The sequence below is a fragment of the Notothenia rossii genome (genome assembly GCF_949606895.1).
Source record: "Notothenia rossii genome assembly, chromosome: 5".
In the NCBI taxonomy this organism is placed as follows: Eukaryota; Metazoa; Chordata; class Actinopteri; order Perciformes; family Nototheniidae; genus Notothenia; species Notothenia rossii.
This window is the reverse complement of record NC_136903.1, coordinates 70,437,537-70,455,470: the sequence shown is the minus strand read 5'-3', so window position 1 is coordinate 70,455,470 and position 17,934 is coordinate 70,437,537. Positions and strand designations below refer to the sequence as shown.

General features: G+C 38.7%; 1 protein-coding gene across 3 annotated transcripts; it reads right to left on the bottom strand.

The window, feature by feature from the left end:
• Nucleotides 1–1,502: 1,502 nt before the first annotated feature.
• Nucleotides 1,503–17,790, bottom strand: LOC307039748 (dual specificity calcium/calmodulin-dependent 3',5'-cyclic nucleotide phosphodiesterase 1B-like). Of its 3 annotated transcripts, none has more exons than XM_079682112.1 (14): nucleotides 17,439–17,764; nucleotides 12,835–12,948; nucleotides 12,381–12,563; nucleotides 11,838–11,904; nucleotides 11,590–11,706; nucleotides 10,703–10,843; nucleotides 10,023–10,123; nucleotides 6,835–6,960; nucleotides 5,121–5,222; nucleotides 4,810–4,930; nucleotides 3,065–3,146; nucleotides 2,731–2,848; nucleotides 2,342–2,478; nucleotides 1,503–1,977 (listed from the first exon to the last, which is right to left on the bottom strand). In XM_079682112.1, the coding sequence occupies exons 1-14, from the start codon at nucleotides 17,513–17,515 to the stop codon at nucleotides 1,880–1,882; spliced, it is 1,584 nt and encodes a 527-aa protein (XP_079538238.1). In that variant the 5' UTR covers nucleotides 17,516–17,764; the 3' UTR covers nucleotides 1,503–1,879. The 3 variants fall into 3 exon arrangements, 2 of the variants coding, with proteins under 2 accessions (XP_079538238.1, XP_079538239.1); XM_079682113.1 differs by lacking the exon at nucleotides 17,439–17,764 and adding an exon at nucleotides 14,871–15,102; XR_013808336.1 differs by lacking the exon at nucleotides 1,503–1,977 and having other exon boundaries at nucleotides 3,065–3,138; nucleotides 17,439–17,790.
• Between the last annotated feature and the right edge of the window lie 144 nt (nucleotides 17,791–17,934).

Genomic DNA, 17,934 nt, shown 5'->3' with positions numbered 1-17,934 from the left:
CAGAGTTGGGAGTTAAAAACACATACATTTTTCATACAGAGGGCTGGTTCTCACCAAAATATGTGTACACTGCTGAAAGGTAGGCTATATTGGACACCAGACCTTTACGAGGTTAATCACTTACATTGCGCAGTTTTTCTCTGACAAGAGGATATGCTGCAGCGTGTCCTGACTGTCAGAGCAGAACGTTTAAGTTTTTATTAATTTTCTATGAATTTTCTGAAAGACACTTCTATATTGGCACCAAATAAAGGCTATCACACATGCTTTGTTGCTTTTGTAGTGTGATACTGAATAGACAATATGGAAAGTGCAAGTTCAAAGTGACACTATTGGTCCATTTCACTGTTTTGCATTTATATATTACATTACATGTCATTTTGTAATATAGCTAGAGGTGTTTGTGTGTTGGGGGTCAGGGTGCAAGTGTGTGTATGGGGTGTACATTAAACAGTGGTATCACACCTGTGTCTTTATTCCTTGTGGTGCAATTCATTTTACAGCCAGACTTTTCATTTAAATGTGGAACAGCTTCATCTGTCTGTACTGTCCTAAGATGAAAAAAGCTGGAGATGCAATTGCAAACTGCCTAACTGACAATTGTTAAACTAGGGAAATGTGTTTGAAGCTGATCTCATTGGGCGATCCTGCAGTCACTTCCCTCATTTGCTCTACAGCTCCTCCAACTGGGAGAGCAGAGCACTGGAGTCATTCCACACCAGGAATGTGAGAGAGGGGCACTTGATAATACTGCATGAATTACAAAGTCAAAGAAGGGTCTTACTAAAAACTATTTTATCTTGCATAAGGTGAAGTATGAGATCAAGGCATTGGATGGATTTGGAACTTTATAGTCAAAAAGTCTTGATTCATTCTACATTTATTTGAAAGATATTGATCTCTCCCTTATTAGACTGCCACAATAATAGAAATGCAGAACAGGTTTTGGAAAGAGACTTTAAATCGTGAAAAACTTGTCCTTCTTAAGTTTTAAAGTGTTTCTAAAGTTACTGAAGTGTTAGGGAAATAGTAAATAGTAGTAATAATAGTTTTGGGCTGGTTGAAAAAGCCATTGAATGTACTGTAATTATCTTTTGGAGGACACAGAAAGGTAAAGGAAAATAATTAAAGACTCCATTATTTGACCCATTTAAAATGTTCTTAATAGAAATACAAGGCACAATATCGCACCATGACAAGGCCAGCCTTTATTGGGTTGTTTATTCTGTACACACTACATTTATTGTATGTATGTTTGTCAAGCAAGAGGAAACACCCTGTAGTTGCTCTCCCTAAGGTTGTTTTTCAAATGTTTCACTCGTTTATTGGTGTTTTTACTGTTTCGGCTGCGAGGGTCTACGCACAGAGAATGGTGTTTGCTGTAGAGATTGTAAAACACCTAGTGACACATTTCTTTTTGTAATGTTGAGCAATATAGTTAAAGTTTGCTTGAATTTATTGATTATAACAAATCAAAACTTCACATATGACAGACATCGGCATATTTTCAATATTTTTTTTTATTAATAACATGATTTTATAATTTGTGTACAGTTCAAACTAATAAAGGTACAATATTCCTTACAAGTGTATAGGTGGCAAATTAATTTATTATAATGCATGATACTGTATAACATGGCCAGCATGTACACTTTACATTTAAATTATCACAGTATACTTCACTTGAAATAAGACACCAAGACATTTGTTTGAATATATTGCATCTTACCTTGGGAAGACGATGTTAAGCCTAAACCAGCCCTCCTCTAGCTCCCTAAACCATGATATAAGAAGGCTTTGTGGTTTTGTAACAAACAGTGACTCAGCATTAACCTCAGTTAACCTATGATAAAAGCAGATATCACAAAGAAAGTCCTCTCTACTGTTCTGAATCCGTAGTGGGGTCTTGCAGGGAGTTTTCTGACAGCTCCTCTTGCCTGGATCTCTGCCCTTTTGTCACACTGGGGTCTGAAAATCCTGGAGGATATAAGAGATTGGAAAAGTCATTGGAAAATGTTGTTAAGCTGAACAGGAGACAATATCTGTACCTATTCATCTCCTCATGAGATCACTTTGACATGAGGGTTGATAACAAATCAGATCAGGGCGACTGAGCACATTCATGGAGCTGAGTGGCTTTGTCTCGGCCAAATCAGTCACACAAGGTCTTGTACTTTAGCGGAGGTTGTCCAACTTTTCACAGGTCATCAATTCATTTCAAACGAGAAAAGGAGAAAAAAATATTTCTCAGGATTGTTAAATCGTAAGCCCTGTAGCGATAGGTGTGACTTAACAGAGTGCATACACATTCATAACATAAATGATTGAATAAACAACATACCATTGGAGCCACTCTCCTTCCATTTTAGCTTGTTGTCTTCGGTGTGTCGTGTCCAGGTGGAGCGGAAGCTCACCAGCTCAGCTGTGATGTGAGCGAGACTCCACTGCAGACCCCTGGAGCTCTCCTTCCAAAGATTACTGTTGACAAAATACAGTGCGGTCAATTTCTGTTTAAGTTGTATCCATATTCATCTACCCATATACAAGTTTTCTGGCTGGCCCCAGAAAGAAACTTGAATTTCAAAGAGTGACAGTTGACCATTTTTGCAGTTATAATGGTGGTCTATAGAGTCTTTCCTTTTTGGGCCATACATTGCACTATCACAAATGGGACAAACTGGTAGCAATGGTGTGCAATGAGTAACCAGTACAATGCTTCTCTGTGTGTACCTGTGTCTGTTGCAGGGGTCTTGTGGGCCTGGGTTTTCCTCTACCAAAGGAATAACAATCTTTTCAGCCATGTCAGTCAGTAGAGAGAATGTGGGATACACTATGAAGTCTATGAAACCTGCAAGACAAAATGTCCATGTATCAACAGGAGAAAAATAAATATTTCTGAGATTTTAAAATATGATTTAAAAAATGTAATACAGTGTTTTATAACATATTTCACAGCAGTTCCAGTTTGACTTTATCAAACAGAAGTATGGATGTTGAAAAATCTCTCTTATATAATATTAGTGAGAAGAAGACTGAGTGAGAGTGAGTGTTTTGTGAGACATACCAATCTGAGACTCGGCTACCAGGGTACTTTTTCGATCGCACAGAGGAGAGAAGGGCAGGCCGAGCTCTGCCTCTCTATCACCCTCACAAAGATAGAAAGAGAGAGAGAAGATATCTTAAAGGGCATCCCACACATGAACTGAAAATAACTTGTAAAGGTTATTGGACTCCAACACTCCCCACCTGAGACTTTTAAAGCTACCATGCTTTTGTTTTTAAAAATAATAGAACAAACATTAAAGTGCCTTTTCAGAGTGGTTTCAAAGACAAAAGGCTGCCCAACACCTCCTCTATTCTATTTTTCAAGCTGTCAAAAAAGAGGAGAGAGGACTTTACATAGAAATGTATTGCTGCATTAACTGGAAATCAACTCATGACTTCAAAATCAGCTTCACAAAACCAGCCACTATATGGCAAAAATCTGTAGGCTGGTATGATAATAATGGCATTTTTAAAGGTGATAAGAACACATATTTATTTTATTCTGTGACTCACAAAACACTCCTGGTTTAATGATGGCAACTTGCCAGAAAAACTGAGCAACTGAGCAGAAAGATCAGGCCAACAGTTGCACAAATGTTTTCAAATGTATCCCGAACAATAAACCAAAAGCCTTGGGGTAACCAGGGAGATTGCTGCATCATGCTTCATTTGATATCTATCACAACTCAAAAGTAAAAAAATGTTTTCAAAAGATCTCATCTCAAGATTTATTGAGTGAATGTTCTGGAGCAACAATCATTTCACCGAATCGATTATCAGTGGATCTTTTCTCCAGGCTTTAATTTTTGAAGAAAATCTATTGTAGCCTTAACTTCAGGAGGTACCTGTTCAATAAACGTTTAAAAGAGAAATATCTCTCTCCGTCTCTGCTACATACCTCAGGTGCTATTTTTGCTGTACATACTGTATACTGTATAGCTCTGACGTGTTAAACATCTTTGAAGGTTTCCCGCTCTCCCTTTCAGGCTTTGCTGAGGCTTTTACAAAATTACACAGTTATTATTAGCAGTCCAACATCTTCAATCAAGGTAGTAAAATAACAGATCAAACTCTCCAGAATAGAAAACGTTGGACATGAAAGAACAGAGTATGTGAAGGGAAAACCTCTCTATACAATAGCTCAGTAAAAAACGCTCACAGCGAACCTTGAACTGTACTAACGAAAAACACTTAGGCAACAATAACTCAAAAGCCATCTGTAGCACAAAAGATAGACCTACTAATGTTGGTCTTCAACTTCAACCAGGACGGGAGATCATACATTGTGTCGGTTGTATTTTACACAATTTTAAGTTATTTATGTAGTTCAGTCAGACAACTCTTAATATGTTTATTAGAAGCAGCATAGTGTGAGTTTGGCGCCTAGGCTCGGGCCTCATCACTCCACCGATTTACAAAGAGCATTGAGTGATGATTAGATAACTATAGGCCTACCACTTTCGCAGTTCATTTACTACACATACTGATCCAATACTGAAGCAATAAACTGACAGTGGCCACTCGGCATAATAACTATTATAACATTACATGTTAAATACAATTCTTTTGCTGATACTTGGGTACTTTCACTTTGAAGTTCGAAAGCATGACCTCTACTTGTAATGGAGCATTTTTATACTGCAGTATTTCTACTTTTACTTAAGTACAGTAAGTGTTCGATAATTTTTCCACTGAATCTAATCATTGATAATACTTGCACGAGAAAGCGTCACAGCATCAGTTCAGGTCTGTTAGCGCTCCTACCTGCCTGAAGAACTCCTCCATCAGGGATTTGGTCCAGCGAGAGTGCAGCACCCAGGGCTTGGATGGATGGCTGATGTCGGCCGTGTGCAGCAGCAGAGAAAGTGCTTTGGGCTTGTCAATTCTGTCGGAGGAAATGATGCACTTCTTGTTTTAGTTTTCTCAGACATGTCGTTAAAAGGAAAAAGAAGAAGACTTGACACTTGCTGGGAGGAAATCAATTTGCCACTTGGTGAAGGTTGTTTGAATCATCTGAACATGTTATTTCATGTGACCTCTTAAATGTGCACCACAGCACAACCCATTAGCGTTACCGTTCTTGTTGCTGAAGACAGGATTTCATCCCTTTGACTTGGAGCAGGTGGGAGGACATGTCCGTGGACAACACCATCTCAATGACAAGTGATCGCAGCTCCCTTAACAGCAACACACACAAAGACACACAGTTTAGCATTTGATCTAGGATGTAAATGTACAGAGGGTAGCCTTTTTAGATTTCGTGAGGAATTGTACTGTTCCCATGGTAACGCTGACTGCTAGAAAAAGCCTCACTTCAGTGTGATGCTGGTGTTTATCTTGAGGGATCCCTGCAAAGCGATGCCATTACATTAACAGTCACATATTGTATCTGAGATGAAACATCCTTCTCAATGAGTATGCAAAAACTGTTTAATACGTTTATATTTTCTGACAAACTGAATTTTAAGGGCAGAAATAGCATGTTTACATAAAAAGAAAAAATGGGTAGAAAGCACGCTGATACCAATATTGATCCATCAAAATTGAATTTCTTATTATTATTGATTGTTAATATGCATTACGTATGACATTGCTAAAGTAAATTATAAAACACGATGATGTAAGCTCACTGCAACCATGTAAATGGTTGCATGAGTAAATACTACATTTGCCAGGAACTTTCAGCTGCTGTGAATATTAACACGATACAGCAAATCCTATTTAAATTAGATTTGTTGATAATAATAAACATTTAATACATCATATACAGTATATTATAGACTTTTTTAAATAATGTGATCACTAGTTTTTTTTTAAATAGCTTCCATCTTACCCGCTGCACAAAGTGTTATGATTTGCTTCCTTGTTGTTATTGTGGGAACCTTGGGAGGTTGTTGGCCCACATCTCTCATCTCTTTCTTTTTCAGTGAGTGAGTTGTCAAATTGCTCTTTGACAAAAAGCATGGTTGGTTACATTCAGTTATTTAGTTAGTTATATAGAGTGGGTTCTCAAAGAAAACTCGACATGCCATTTGTTCAAAATGCATGCTGGTCTATTGGGTTCATTTAAACCGCCTTTTCTATTATGGGTTTCTCGCTGTTTTTATCATTGAGGATCATTGAGATATTTACTGTTTTAGATGGCCTAAAAGATCCCATGGCTATCAAACTTCATAGTCCTATTGTTAAAGAACTTAGTTTAACCACTTATCAACACAAACAATATAAACAAATGACAGGTCATTGTGTAAAGCATGATTAGAATATATAAAATGAAAGGGTTCGGTTTTATAATTAGATCTTTCATTTGCATAGTGATGGCTATATAATCCACCCTGAATGAAGCAATTCTCAAGAAAGTATTTGGTTAACAGTAATTGAAGCATATAGTTTGGATAAAACACTGAAGTTGTGCTTGCATTAGATTGGCACCCGCTGTTAAATTAATGCTTCACAATCAGTGCTTTATTCACTCTTGTGACACAAGCTCAAGCTGTGTCACATCTAATTGTATTAATGCGGCCAATTTAATCTTCTCTCTCCTGCTCCACACATCCCCGACTTCCTCCTGTGAAACTTCCTCTTATAGATGTTGGTTAAAAGTATTTTTCTTTATGTAAGATTTTCTTCAAAGAGTAAGTGGGGGTTAAGTCTGACCGACATCCTGCTTTCTTTAGCCATTTAAAACCAATTTTTTCCAGATCAGCTAACTTTTTTTAACATGAGTGTTTCTAAATAGAACAAAAATGAGTTGTACAATTTCAGATAGTAAAAATAGTGTGCTCTTACATCCATTCCTCTCTTGTCAAATTAGTGAAGATGTTCATTCGGTCGTCCTGCAGCAGGCGAAACGCTGCACTCAGATGATGGCTTTCCTGTACCGACCGATCATTGTACATCAATGCAAACTCTGACCTGGTGGATAGATAGAGAACGAGCAAGAGACGAGGTGAAGAGAGAAGAAGAAGAGAGTTTAAAGAGTGACATTTGTACAATTCTCCAGTGGTGAAGGGAGATGGAGTTGAGAATGAGATAAAAAAGAGTCCTGAGGGGATATTTCCAGCACTATGGCTGTGGGTCTGTAATGATGCATTTAGAGAGCTGAAGATGGAGTAGGATTTCATATAAATGACTCAGTATATCAAGTTAATTAACTTATTTTCTCAATCAGGCATTCTGTGTCCACTAGTTTAATGGACTGTATTAGCCTTCTAAAATGGAAAACAAAGTACATCGTGAAAAGTTTTCCAATTAGTGATTATTTGAGTAAACTGAACATAAAATTCAACAGATGTAAAAATCTCTTTACAGAACACATTTAGTTTTGTGTTGAAATGGGCTTTTGGGGACTTTTAATAGATTGGGGAGAGAGAGGCCATGATCATTTTGAATTTGTCATGGTTGCAATTGTTTTTAATGACAAATATAATTTACTGTCGGAGAAAAATCCGTCAAGTAAAACGTTATTTTACAGACCTGTAATTTTAATTTGAAAATGATTTGAACATATGTACCAAACAATGTTACCGTGGGGACATTGTGAACAAACAAGTTCCTAAATACATATATTTTGTATTATAGGATGTGCGGTAGTTTCTATGATGTTTTTCAATTGTGTAAATGTGTGTATGCTGTAGCAATGTGGCATTGGTTAGATGTTAGCATCTTGTTGATCCTGTGAGGAAAGATTCATGCATAGTAAACATCTAGACTGCTATGAAGAAAAAAAGTCAAATAGTTGATTAACTTTTAAGCATAAAAACTGTTACACTAACCCCCAGATGTTATCCTAACTCTTTTCAAATGTATTTATAGAAATAAGAATATATGCATTATTTGTTATGGGAAACTTATATTATTATTAGTTTTCTTTTCTGCAAAATTGCATTCTTGCGCACAGTCAACAGATCAAGCGACCTCCTGTGCATTGACTTAATGTGTCATCATAATAATAAGGTAATAAGAAATGTATCAATTTATTAATATCCTATTATCTTTTGATCACAACTAAGAAACATGTTAAGTTATGGTTGAAGATTAATATTAATTTAGAGCCACTCAACTTTTATTAAAGGTGAGGTACTGTAGGTCATTTTGAAGAAACCAGCTCGAGTGCGCTAGAATTTGAAAATATACAACCGGAAAAAATCTGCCACTTCCTTACAGAGCACCTCCTCCAACACACACAAATGCGCACATGACCAATGAGGGCACGAGACAAGCTTGTGCACTGATGGAAGGCTGACAGGCAGGTAGGCCATCCAGTTATTTTAGCCGGGCTGGCTAAAATGATTGGTCTTGCTTTTTACAATGTTACGTCTTCCACAGATGACATTTTTTTATGGATTTTTTGTCAAAGCACTTAAGATATTCATTGCTATCGGGATGTTTAGAGCATTCCATGGAATATAACAAAAATTGCATCACGAGCCAGTTTCTCAAACTTACCTGCCCCACCTTTAACATGTGCTCATGAAATAAACTCTTAAAGTAACAAACTTACATAAAAACAAGTAAAGGATTTTTAACTTTTGTACAAAGAAACTTCAAATTAAATCCAGTCTAGGTCTGCAGAATTATTCTATTCACAGCCTTACTCAGAGATTCAAAGCTTTCGAGGAGCGCAATGCTGCACAAAATGAGACTGCTGATTAGGTCACATTTGCTTTAGAAATATCAGTGTTTGGAGCAGACTGTTGAGGTGGATAGTAATCCATTGCATGTCTTTGCAGAAGTGGACCTCGTTTCCAATTTAAAATCTGATTTTATCACGCTGCAGCATGCACTTCTTGATTCCAAACTGCTATTGAACAGTAAGAAAACCATAAAAGGTTGGTCTCTGGCTTATTCCTGTCCCAGCTGGACTACGTTGATACCATTTATAGATTTGCCTGTCCCAATGTTTTGGCCAAACTTGACCCACTCTACCATGCTACACTGCGTTATATATCAAATGCACCCTATAGGACTCATCATTGCACACTGTATAGCCTAACTGGATTGTCCTCACTTACTATGCGGATGCAGCATTGGTTTTTATTAATGTATAAAGCCATTTAAGGTAAGCTTCCACTCTACATATGTGCCAGATTTGCTCCAGTTTGTGACTTTTACAATCTCAGATCCAGTGCCTGGATACGGTTCCAGGTACCTGCCGTGCGGACTGAGGCTGGAAAAAGGAGTCTTTTTTATTATGGTCCTTGGTCTTGGAATGACCTTCAGTCAAGCCTAAAACTGAGGGCACTTGTCTCAATAGCATGTTTTAAATTGAAGTTGTCTGAAGTCCTTTCCACCAGCTGCTCTTGCATTAATAAGTAGTGTACCTTTATTACTGTCCTAGTGTGCACAATGTAGTGACTGCTTTTCGTTTTTTGTTTTCTTAGTTATGTTCTCTGTATTTTATATGTTTGTATTATGTGTTATGTGTAACGTTGCTGCCTTCTTGGCCAGGTCAGCATTGAAAATGCGATTTTTAAAATAAAAACTAAAGACATTTAAAACCAACACAAATTAAAGCTGACCAGAGTTAGTTAGTAAAAGCCAGTATTTCCATGCTACATAGGTGCATGTTTGACACTGAGAAGATTTGTTTTGGGCGGAGTACAACGTTCAGGTTTAGACTGTGTAACCATGACGAGTTGTATTATTGTGGATGCTTATTATTCTCAAAATAAAGTATGATGATGATGATGATGATGATGATGTGTGCCAAGAGACTGTGTTCTTTAGCTGTCCTGTGTGGAAAAATGACATCTAAAAATACTGTGTTCCCTGCATGAAACAGTATTAGCTTTAGAGCTCTCTCTCTGTCTCTCTCTCTTCCTCTAATACCCTTTTTCTAAAATTGCATCTTAAAAACACTACCATACTATTCCTACATTTCCTAATAATTTACAAAAGTCACAACAGGATGCAGGGTATATACAGCAGGTTTTTTTTGGATAAGGGTTTAAAGAAGTTTAAAAAAAAGAGCTTACTTTGTGTGGATGTGAAAGTTATTTGTGGTTCCCGTGTGCTCATAGTCGTGAATGGCGGCAGCAAACAGTGACGCCATCACTTCAAGCTCTGTCAGCCAGTGCTTTATAGATTCAAGAGCAGAAAAAAAAAATCAATATAAAATATGTAACAGGGTGCATACACTGTACTGTGGAAGAGACACAGTGTGCACAGTGTGCAGTATAGTAAACAAATCCTAACAAAACACCCAAACCAACAATGAATTGATCCTAGGGGTGGTTTTGAATCAAATCGTTAAAGTTAACAGGATATGTTTACTTCATGTAAATACACATAAACATGATAACTATGAATTAAAGATAAGTTTTATAGGACAGACAGCACCATGGGTTGAATATGCATGCATTATAACAGAGAGTATTTCGCAAACAGAATCACAACTCTAAATCTGACCATAGTAGCCTACTATCTTTAAATATGTGCGTAATGACACACAGTCTTTCCTTGAAGATATTCATAGCTGCTGCGGTTGTTCACACCAAGTGAAACCAACAGGGGGCCGGACTGGCAGTTTAACAAAAGGCTGTTTTTTGGGATTTTTATGGGATTTTAAGGAGAATATACGAAAACACTATCCATTAGCCTTGGAAAGATACAATTCAGCACCAAAAATAAGTGGATAAAAGTAAGCCAAATGTACCACGAGTCCAGAGCGCAGCAGCAGGCAGTGCAGCGTCTGCGTGACGTCAGCAGCATGAACGTGGCTGTGGTACGGGTTGTTGTGTTTGCAATATCCTCTCTCCAGTGCAGACAGGAACTCTGTGAGGCACGAGATTGGTATCTGCAAAGTGCATTTCACAATTATTAATCCAAAGTCGTTTTTGGAAATTCAAGGTTCAGAAAGTTAGTGTCAACAATAACTGCCTGAATTGTGTCACAAGGTTGTGCATGAGATTGACATGGCTAGCATGTGATTTGCACATAATTTGGCAACCTTTTGTTCCAAATTGATAATAAAACCCATATGCCTGATTATATCTGCAATTACAACACACTTTTTCCAAACAGCTGTTACAAGGTCAAAAGTGTCATATAACTGTAATATTTTCCCTCCAAAGTACCGACATTGTTCTCTTTGTCCCATAACATAATTTCAGTCAGGCAACTCACGTGTTTCTTTAACATGTTTATTAGAAGCAGCATATAATTGAGTTTGGCGTCTAGGCTCGGGCCTCATCACTCCACAGATATACATAGCACGATGAGTGATGATTAAATAACTAACCCCCCCGAGCCTACAGGTGGAAGCTGGGGTGGAAGCTGGGGTGGTGGTGGGGCAGGCAAGCAGCAGCGACGTGGAAGTAGCAGCAGCAATAGCAGCAGCAAGCAATGCATAGAGAGAGATCTGGCAGGTTAAATAGAGCGGCATATTAAGGAGACTCTGTTTGGTTGGTTGTAGGGCAAGGGGCGTTATGTATGAATGCAGCATAACTGCTCGAGTTGACTGCCTGAACTAGCTCGCAGGCTTCGCCCAATGTATGGGAAGTGCACTTTTTAAGCTATGCAATGAAATCCAAAGTCAAACACCTTAAACCGGCTGTTGAGACCATATCTGGTGATCAGCTCAAAGAACAGAGTCTGCAGAGCGTGATCAGAACTGGCAGAGTTCAGAGCAAACACGTCAAAGTTCCAGCGGTCAACATCCTGAAAAAAAGGGGGAGAAAGTGAATGCGTTATTGATGCATACTTCTGGTGTGTATACGGTCCTTTTTTGTGATGTCCGATTTATTGCACAAACACACGAGGTACAGAGAGATTCAGTAGTGGAGGCTTACCCTGAGGCAGTTTACGGCCGCGGCAGGTTGGTCTGGCATGGTTGCTGTGTAGGCCCTCTTGAACATCCTGAAATAATGCAATGTTTATGTTGAGTTCAGTTAAAGTTCAGATGTTGACATTGTGCAGCAAACTCGTCTTAGGAGCTGTTTATAAATCCTCCAAAGTCCCTGTCCCCTTTGGAAGGATGTTTTAAAGAGAACAGGGGCCTAATGTTTCACAATCCAGTGCAGCTGTCTGTGGTTTCTGTGGCTGTGATAGTAACAACTTTATGATCTTATTAGAGTTATAGTACAGACGTGCATATTAGTCATTTACAGTAGGAGTTTCATAGTATGAGATTATTTTTTCCCTATTTTAGTGTAATTACATCTCGTAATTTAAAACATATCGTTTCATTCCTAGCACTGTTACTTTTCCGCTGTAGCTGCTTTTTTACAGACAAATATTCTTAGGAATAGTACTGGCCTCGTCTAAAAAAGATCATAACCACATAGGGCTGAAAAGGAGATCACACCAACAAAATTAAGTATGTGTTATTTTACCTCTCCACAAATATCCCAGCCTGCACTGCGTGTACAATGCTGCGAAATTTGGGCTTCTCATCCGAGCGTCGTACAGGCTGCCGAACCCTCTGGGTAAAAGTAGACGCCAGCCAATCAGTGACCTCTGTAGGCACGCCGTCTGACTGTAACTGCTGGAGGTCATCCTCGGACTCCAGACACTGCCTTTGAGAGACAACACACAAACAAACAAACAAACAAACAAATAAACAAACACACAAACACTAATTGTTAGACAGATGTTAAAGCAGCGGAGTAATAGTAAAAAACTGAACTAAAACACTGCAGTTGTCCACAATCCCATATTTAATGCTATTCTAGTTAAGAACCTTTTTGGCCTTTACCCCACAAGTTCAAAGTAACTATAGAGCTAAAACAGTTTGTGTGTCAATTTACTCATCAGAAAATGTCAACATCATATTCATCTATATCCTACCTTGATCCATCGTGGTAAACTGACTCCAGTAACGAAGCTGTGAGATCCAGATTTTTTTTTATTTCTTCGAAGTCTACATCTTTTTCCTCTAGCTGCTTCAAAATGCTCCTCAGTCTGTAAAAACAAACAATACAATAAAATAGCTGAGGCCCTTTTTGAAATTAATCGAACTGCTGTTTCTTACTCTTCAAAACAGCAACCGTGTTGTGAAAATACAAGAGGTTACAGCAGTTTGGCATCAAAGTCTTCACTATAATTCAATCAGGGTATAGAAAAAAGATCAGTGTGAACAAAAAGAGAAGATTTCTATACACAAATTGACAGCACTTATCATTGTCTTGAGTGGGTGAAGCAAGGTATGAGCAGGACTTCAAAAAGGTTGAGAAATCCTGCTGAAAGCAAAGAGTTCATTTGGAAGTGATTTAAATGCCAAGCTGTCCAAAGAAAGCCAGTGGCAAGGGGGCATCATTAGTGCCACATTTTCCATGAGAGGAAAACTTCCCATGGTTCTTATGTAACCTTAATTTTGTCAAAGTGGGCTCCAAGAAAAAGTATGTTTTTGAAGTCTTGGCTGCAATCTGATCTTGTCTGAAAAAATGTTGCTCAATTTTAAACTTTAAAATCAAATTACGATAAAAAAACATTTGGAACAGAATAAATCTCCTGCAGCGTAATGAAAAGCAAATGCTTGGAACACATGTCACCACAGTGAAACCCACCTGCAGCGTGTTAATGTAACCTCATTATGCTAATACATCGAAAAGCTTTCATAGCATCATACAGCTCTGATGAAGAATCTCATCCTCAGTTTATAGTGGAACCTTTCTGCTTTGATTGGGCTTTCTTTTTCCGCAGCCATTTAGAAAAAGACATTCATTTTATCTGATAACACATTAGTGCCACAGATCCTTCCAATATAAAAACATTTTGGTTTGTGTACGCTGCCGTGATCAGAGGGATTGTGTTCAAACTGCGCCAGGCCATGCTCCTGAGCCACAGCTTTTCAAGTCTTTATCACGCTGGCAAGGGCTTTCAAAAGCTGTCGAGTCATAAAAATAGCATGCATCTAAATGCCACCACTCACTTTCAATCTTAAGTAATCTTTTATGATAACACAGTCTTTCTTGTTTGGGAGCCTCTGAAAGGACGTTTACAGGAAATTACCCATCAAGTGCACTCTTGAAACTTTGTTTATAGAGAGAAATGACAAATCCTCCTTTGGCTCAGACTTTGTTGAATCTAGACACTGCATCCTTACTCGGAGCACTTACTATGTGTTGAAGAGTTTGAATGGTATCAGCTTTGTCAGCACAAAAACTGTTCTGTATAGTTAATTGTATTGAGAAACAAAGAAGTAAACACAAATCAAACCCTTATCTTGTTAGATCTAATAAAAATGCTATAATCTTTCATGGTACATTTTTAATGTGAAATGTTTGATTTTATTGCAAATGACCCAAAAGAATCAACAAGTTTTCCGTTCTATACCCTGCAGACACTAATACTGCAATATGTTAACCAAAACAAAACCACATGACCCATCACCTCTGCAGCACATTTCCTCCCACAGAAAAAGCATGAGTAAGATGAGTGTTCACACAACCGCTGGCAGTGACAAGTGCTCTCATTCTGCTAAGTAAAGTAAGGCAGAAAATCTTGTGAATGTATCAAATATGTAAAATCTCCTGACAATTTAAAACAGGATACTTTGCAAGGTATGGATACACTTCTCATTTAGTGACCTGCAACTGTGTCAACAAATCCACCCAGAGCCGCTGCATTATCTCTCATCAATGTGCTGTACAGGGTTTGTTTTTTACTCGCATATTTCTATTGCTGCAAAACAAAAAAGCTCCTACAGTACATGACAGAATGTGATCAAGACAGCCTTAGTGCACCCAACAGTGATCAATCATTTTAAATGTAAGATGTAGCATGTTCTGTAAAGTCCTTCAACATTAATAAGGTAGTCACACAAAAGGCTGAACATAGATAACTATGATATCTTGTGTACATATAATTACCCCCTGTCTTACCTAGAGATGGGGATCTGCAGTCGTTTCCTACGAATTCGCACCAGTTCAGACATTCCACACTCACGCAGTGCCCTAATGGACCCCAGAGCTCAATAAAATAACAATAAAAGAACGAAAAAACTAAAATAATTCTGAAGAGTTGTAAGCAGAAAAGTTCTCTTAACCACCAGTGCAAACTTTGTGTGTCCTGAGACAGACTTCTGTTTCAACAGCTCTCCCACCCACTTCTGGGGGGACCTACTCCACTTCGCTCTGATTGGCTGGGCAGTCCCAAACTGTGTCAGTGTGTGTGTGTGTGTGTGTGTGTGTGTGTGTGTGTGTGTGTGTGTGTGTGTGTGTGTGTGTGTGTGTGTGTGTGTGTGTGTGTGTGTGTGTGTTTGTGTGGGTGTGTGTGTGTGTGTATGTGTGTGCGTGTGTGTGTGTGTGTGTGTGTGTGTGTGTGTGTGTGTGTGTGTGTGTGTGGGGGGGGGGGGGGGGCTTGTCAGAAAGTGAGTGTTTGTGTGAAGTGTGAGTGAGTTGACATCACTCATGATGAAGTGTTGACTGCAAGGCTTTCAGGCCGCGTGTACTCAAATCCCCAATGAGAATTTTCCACCGCAGCCGCAAATTAGGGAACTACAGAGAGTCTTTCACTGTAACCCACCAGAGTCCCTCGAACCAAAACACATAAACAAAGCTTGTCCTCGAGAGCCACCCACAACAGCCCGATGGGTGCTGTTCTTAAAACTGCATTGCAGAAAAAAGAAGCACTTTAAATAAAGTAAGTAAGTGACAGAGCCAGTGTCAATGAAAAGTACAAAGATCATATTCAAAATCTAGGTGTTTTCTGAGTCACCAAAAAAAGGAAAGTACAGAAACTTACAAGACAGTGAAAGGCTTCCATCCACACGTTTTTAGATCTAAGTCCTAAATCCATTACTAGTCTTTATTTATAGAGAAGCCTATTGTGAGAGCTGTGCTACAACGTGGCCTGCATGGGAAACCCCCTCTGCCTGCTGTCCACTCCCTCCCTGCTCGTCCTGCTTTGGCTGCTGGGTCAGACTGGCTCTCATGCTCCCATGCTCTTTGACTTATTGCAAATTTGAAGAGAAGTAGCATAACGACATATGATTCTCGATCTACTGTGCCACTTCAAGCTGTTTTGGGTTCAACCAAAGCAATGAGGAGAAAGAAAACAAGATGCAGAAATGTCAGAAAATCACTGACTCTCAATCCTAATGTCATATGAGTTAAGATGTACATTAAAGACAATAATTTAAATTCATCTAGTGTCATTTTCCAATCCTCAAATGAATTTCCCTTTAAGTGGTTGCATCCTCTCGCTTTACACTTTTCGTTTTTGTTTCCATTTGTACGTCATCCTCTCAGTCTGCCTCTGATGATGACGAGCCCTCTGATCTCTCCCTGTCCACTCTGACACCAGCCAATTATTACTCACTATGCCCCACACATCAGAGAGAGACATCTGACTCTGTGGCTCCATTCATCACAGAAATGAGACGTTTGTCTGCATGGGAACTAGATTACAGTTACAGAGACTGAGGGTGCCGAGGGGCACATAGCGCGGTCATTTTGTTTTTTTACAACAGTGGAATCAAAAACATTTTTCCCAAGTATTTTAACCGAAAAGGGTGATCAGAGGCCGACAAATGTGTTTTTCTACATTTTTTGGTCCCTGATATGACTAACCAAAAAAGCATAATTCCATCAACTTCTATGGTTTTCAGCTTAGGATGAATCTTAATGAATTTGAGGATCCACTGACTTTCCCTTTACCGCCACCTTGAAGTAGACAATTTCGTTTTTGTAATGAAATGTGATCTAATGTTGAAGTATTAAGATGAATTGTTATTACAGTAAGCAATCTCATACTTCCTACAGTATAAGCACACCATCAGGTCAATGTGTTGATTTATGACCTAACTCAAATAATGTTATTCTAATCAGCCTCAGCTGTACTTTTCCTTTTGTGCTTGTAAACAAAAGGTAGCATTCTGAAATACTAAACTAATTTGGGAATGTCATAATATTTTTTGGGAGAATATCAGCATGTTAACATTATCCTAGCATGGTTTAATGCCAGCATTAGAATAGCTTCTGGCAGCATACACCCTCCCAAAGCTGGATGGGAGTAGACTCTTGGACTCTTGGAAGAACTACAGATACAACTCCATTCAACTGCATTTAAATGATAAGTCATTGTTATGTGGGTTAACTGAACCTTTAAGGTTCAAGTAATATAATTGAAATATTTTTGCAACACTGCCTTGATTAAATAATATACTTTTAACAAATCTAAACAATGAGCCCAGAATAAAGTTAGAAAATCTGTCTCTGTAATTTTGGAGAACAAACTCTTTAAGAACAAAATATAAAAATACAGCATCCTAAGTACTATATCCAGGGGGGCATACAAAGTGTATTGCCAACAAATACAGTGACACCTCACTGCAAGTACACCTTTTCTGTACATCCAATCTAACTCTGTGTCTTTATAGTCCACAACAAACTGAGGATGTTACTGAAAACTGAAGAGTAAGAAAAATAAACCATTAAAGGCAGTCTTACCGTTCCACTGTGGTCCTGCATGTCACAGCACACAGGTGTCTATCAGCTGCTCTGTGTAACTTGCAAGTTGGTGTCATGACCCGTGGATCTGAACGCTGCTGAAGACCATGTGTGTGATTGGAAGTGTTAGACACAGAATGAGCTTTGTGCCTCTGTTTGTTCCTGTAAATCCAGCATGTGTCGTTGCTCCGAATGTGTGTATATAGTGCTGTAGTTTATGTTAATGTGCGCTGCTCTGTGTTTACAGTGGCAGATACATCTAGTCCTTTCCTCTGTGTGTTTATATTGGATTTTGTAGTGTGTGTGTGTGTGTGTGTGTGTGTGTGTGTGTGTGTGTGTGTGTGTGTCTGTGTGTGTGTGTGTGTGTGTGTGTGTGTGTGTGTGTGTGTGTGTGTGTGTGTGTGTGTGTGTGTGTGTGTGTGTGTGTGTGTGTGTGTGTGTGTGTGTGTGTGTGTGTGTGTGTGTGTGTGTAATCCTCAGTGTCAGCAGGAGAGCC

What these genes read in the sequence shown, in the direction of transcription:
- LOC307039748 (XM_079682112.1), bottom strand. Translation starts at nt 17,515, where the DNA reads ATGACACCAACTTGCAAGTTACACAGAGCAGCTGATAGACACCTGTGT. An exon ending in TTGACAAGAGAGGAATGGAT is followed by an intron (nt 5,223 to 6,834) that starts GTAAGAGCACAC and finishes GTTGCTGTTAAG; the next exon opens with GGAGCTGCGATCACTTGTCA. An exon ending in GACCCCTGCAACAGACACAG is followed by an intron (nt 2,479 to 2,730) that starts GTACACACAGAG and finishes TTTTGTCAACAG; the next exon opens with TAATCTTTGGAAGGAGAGCT.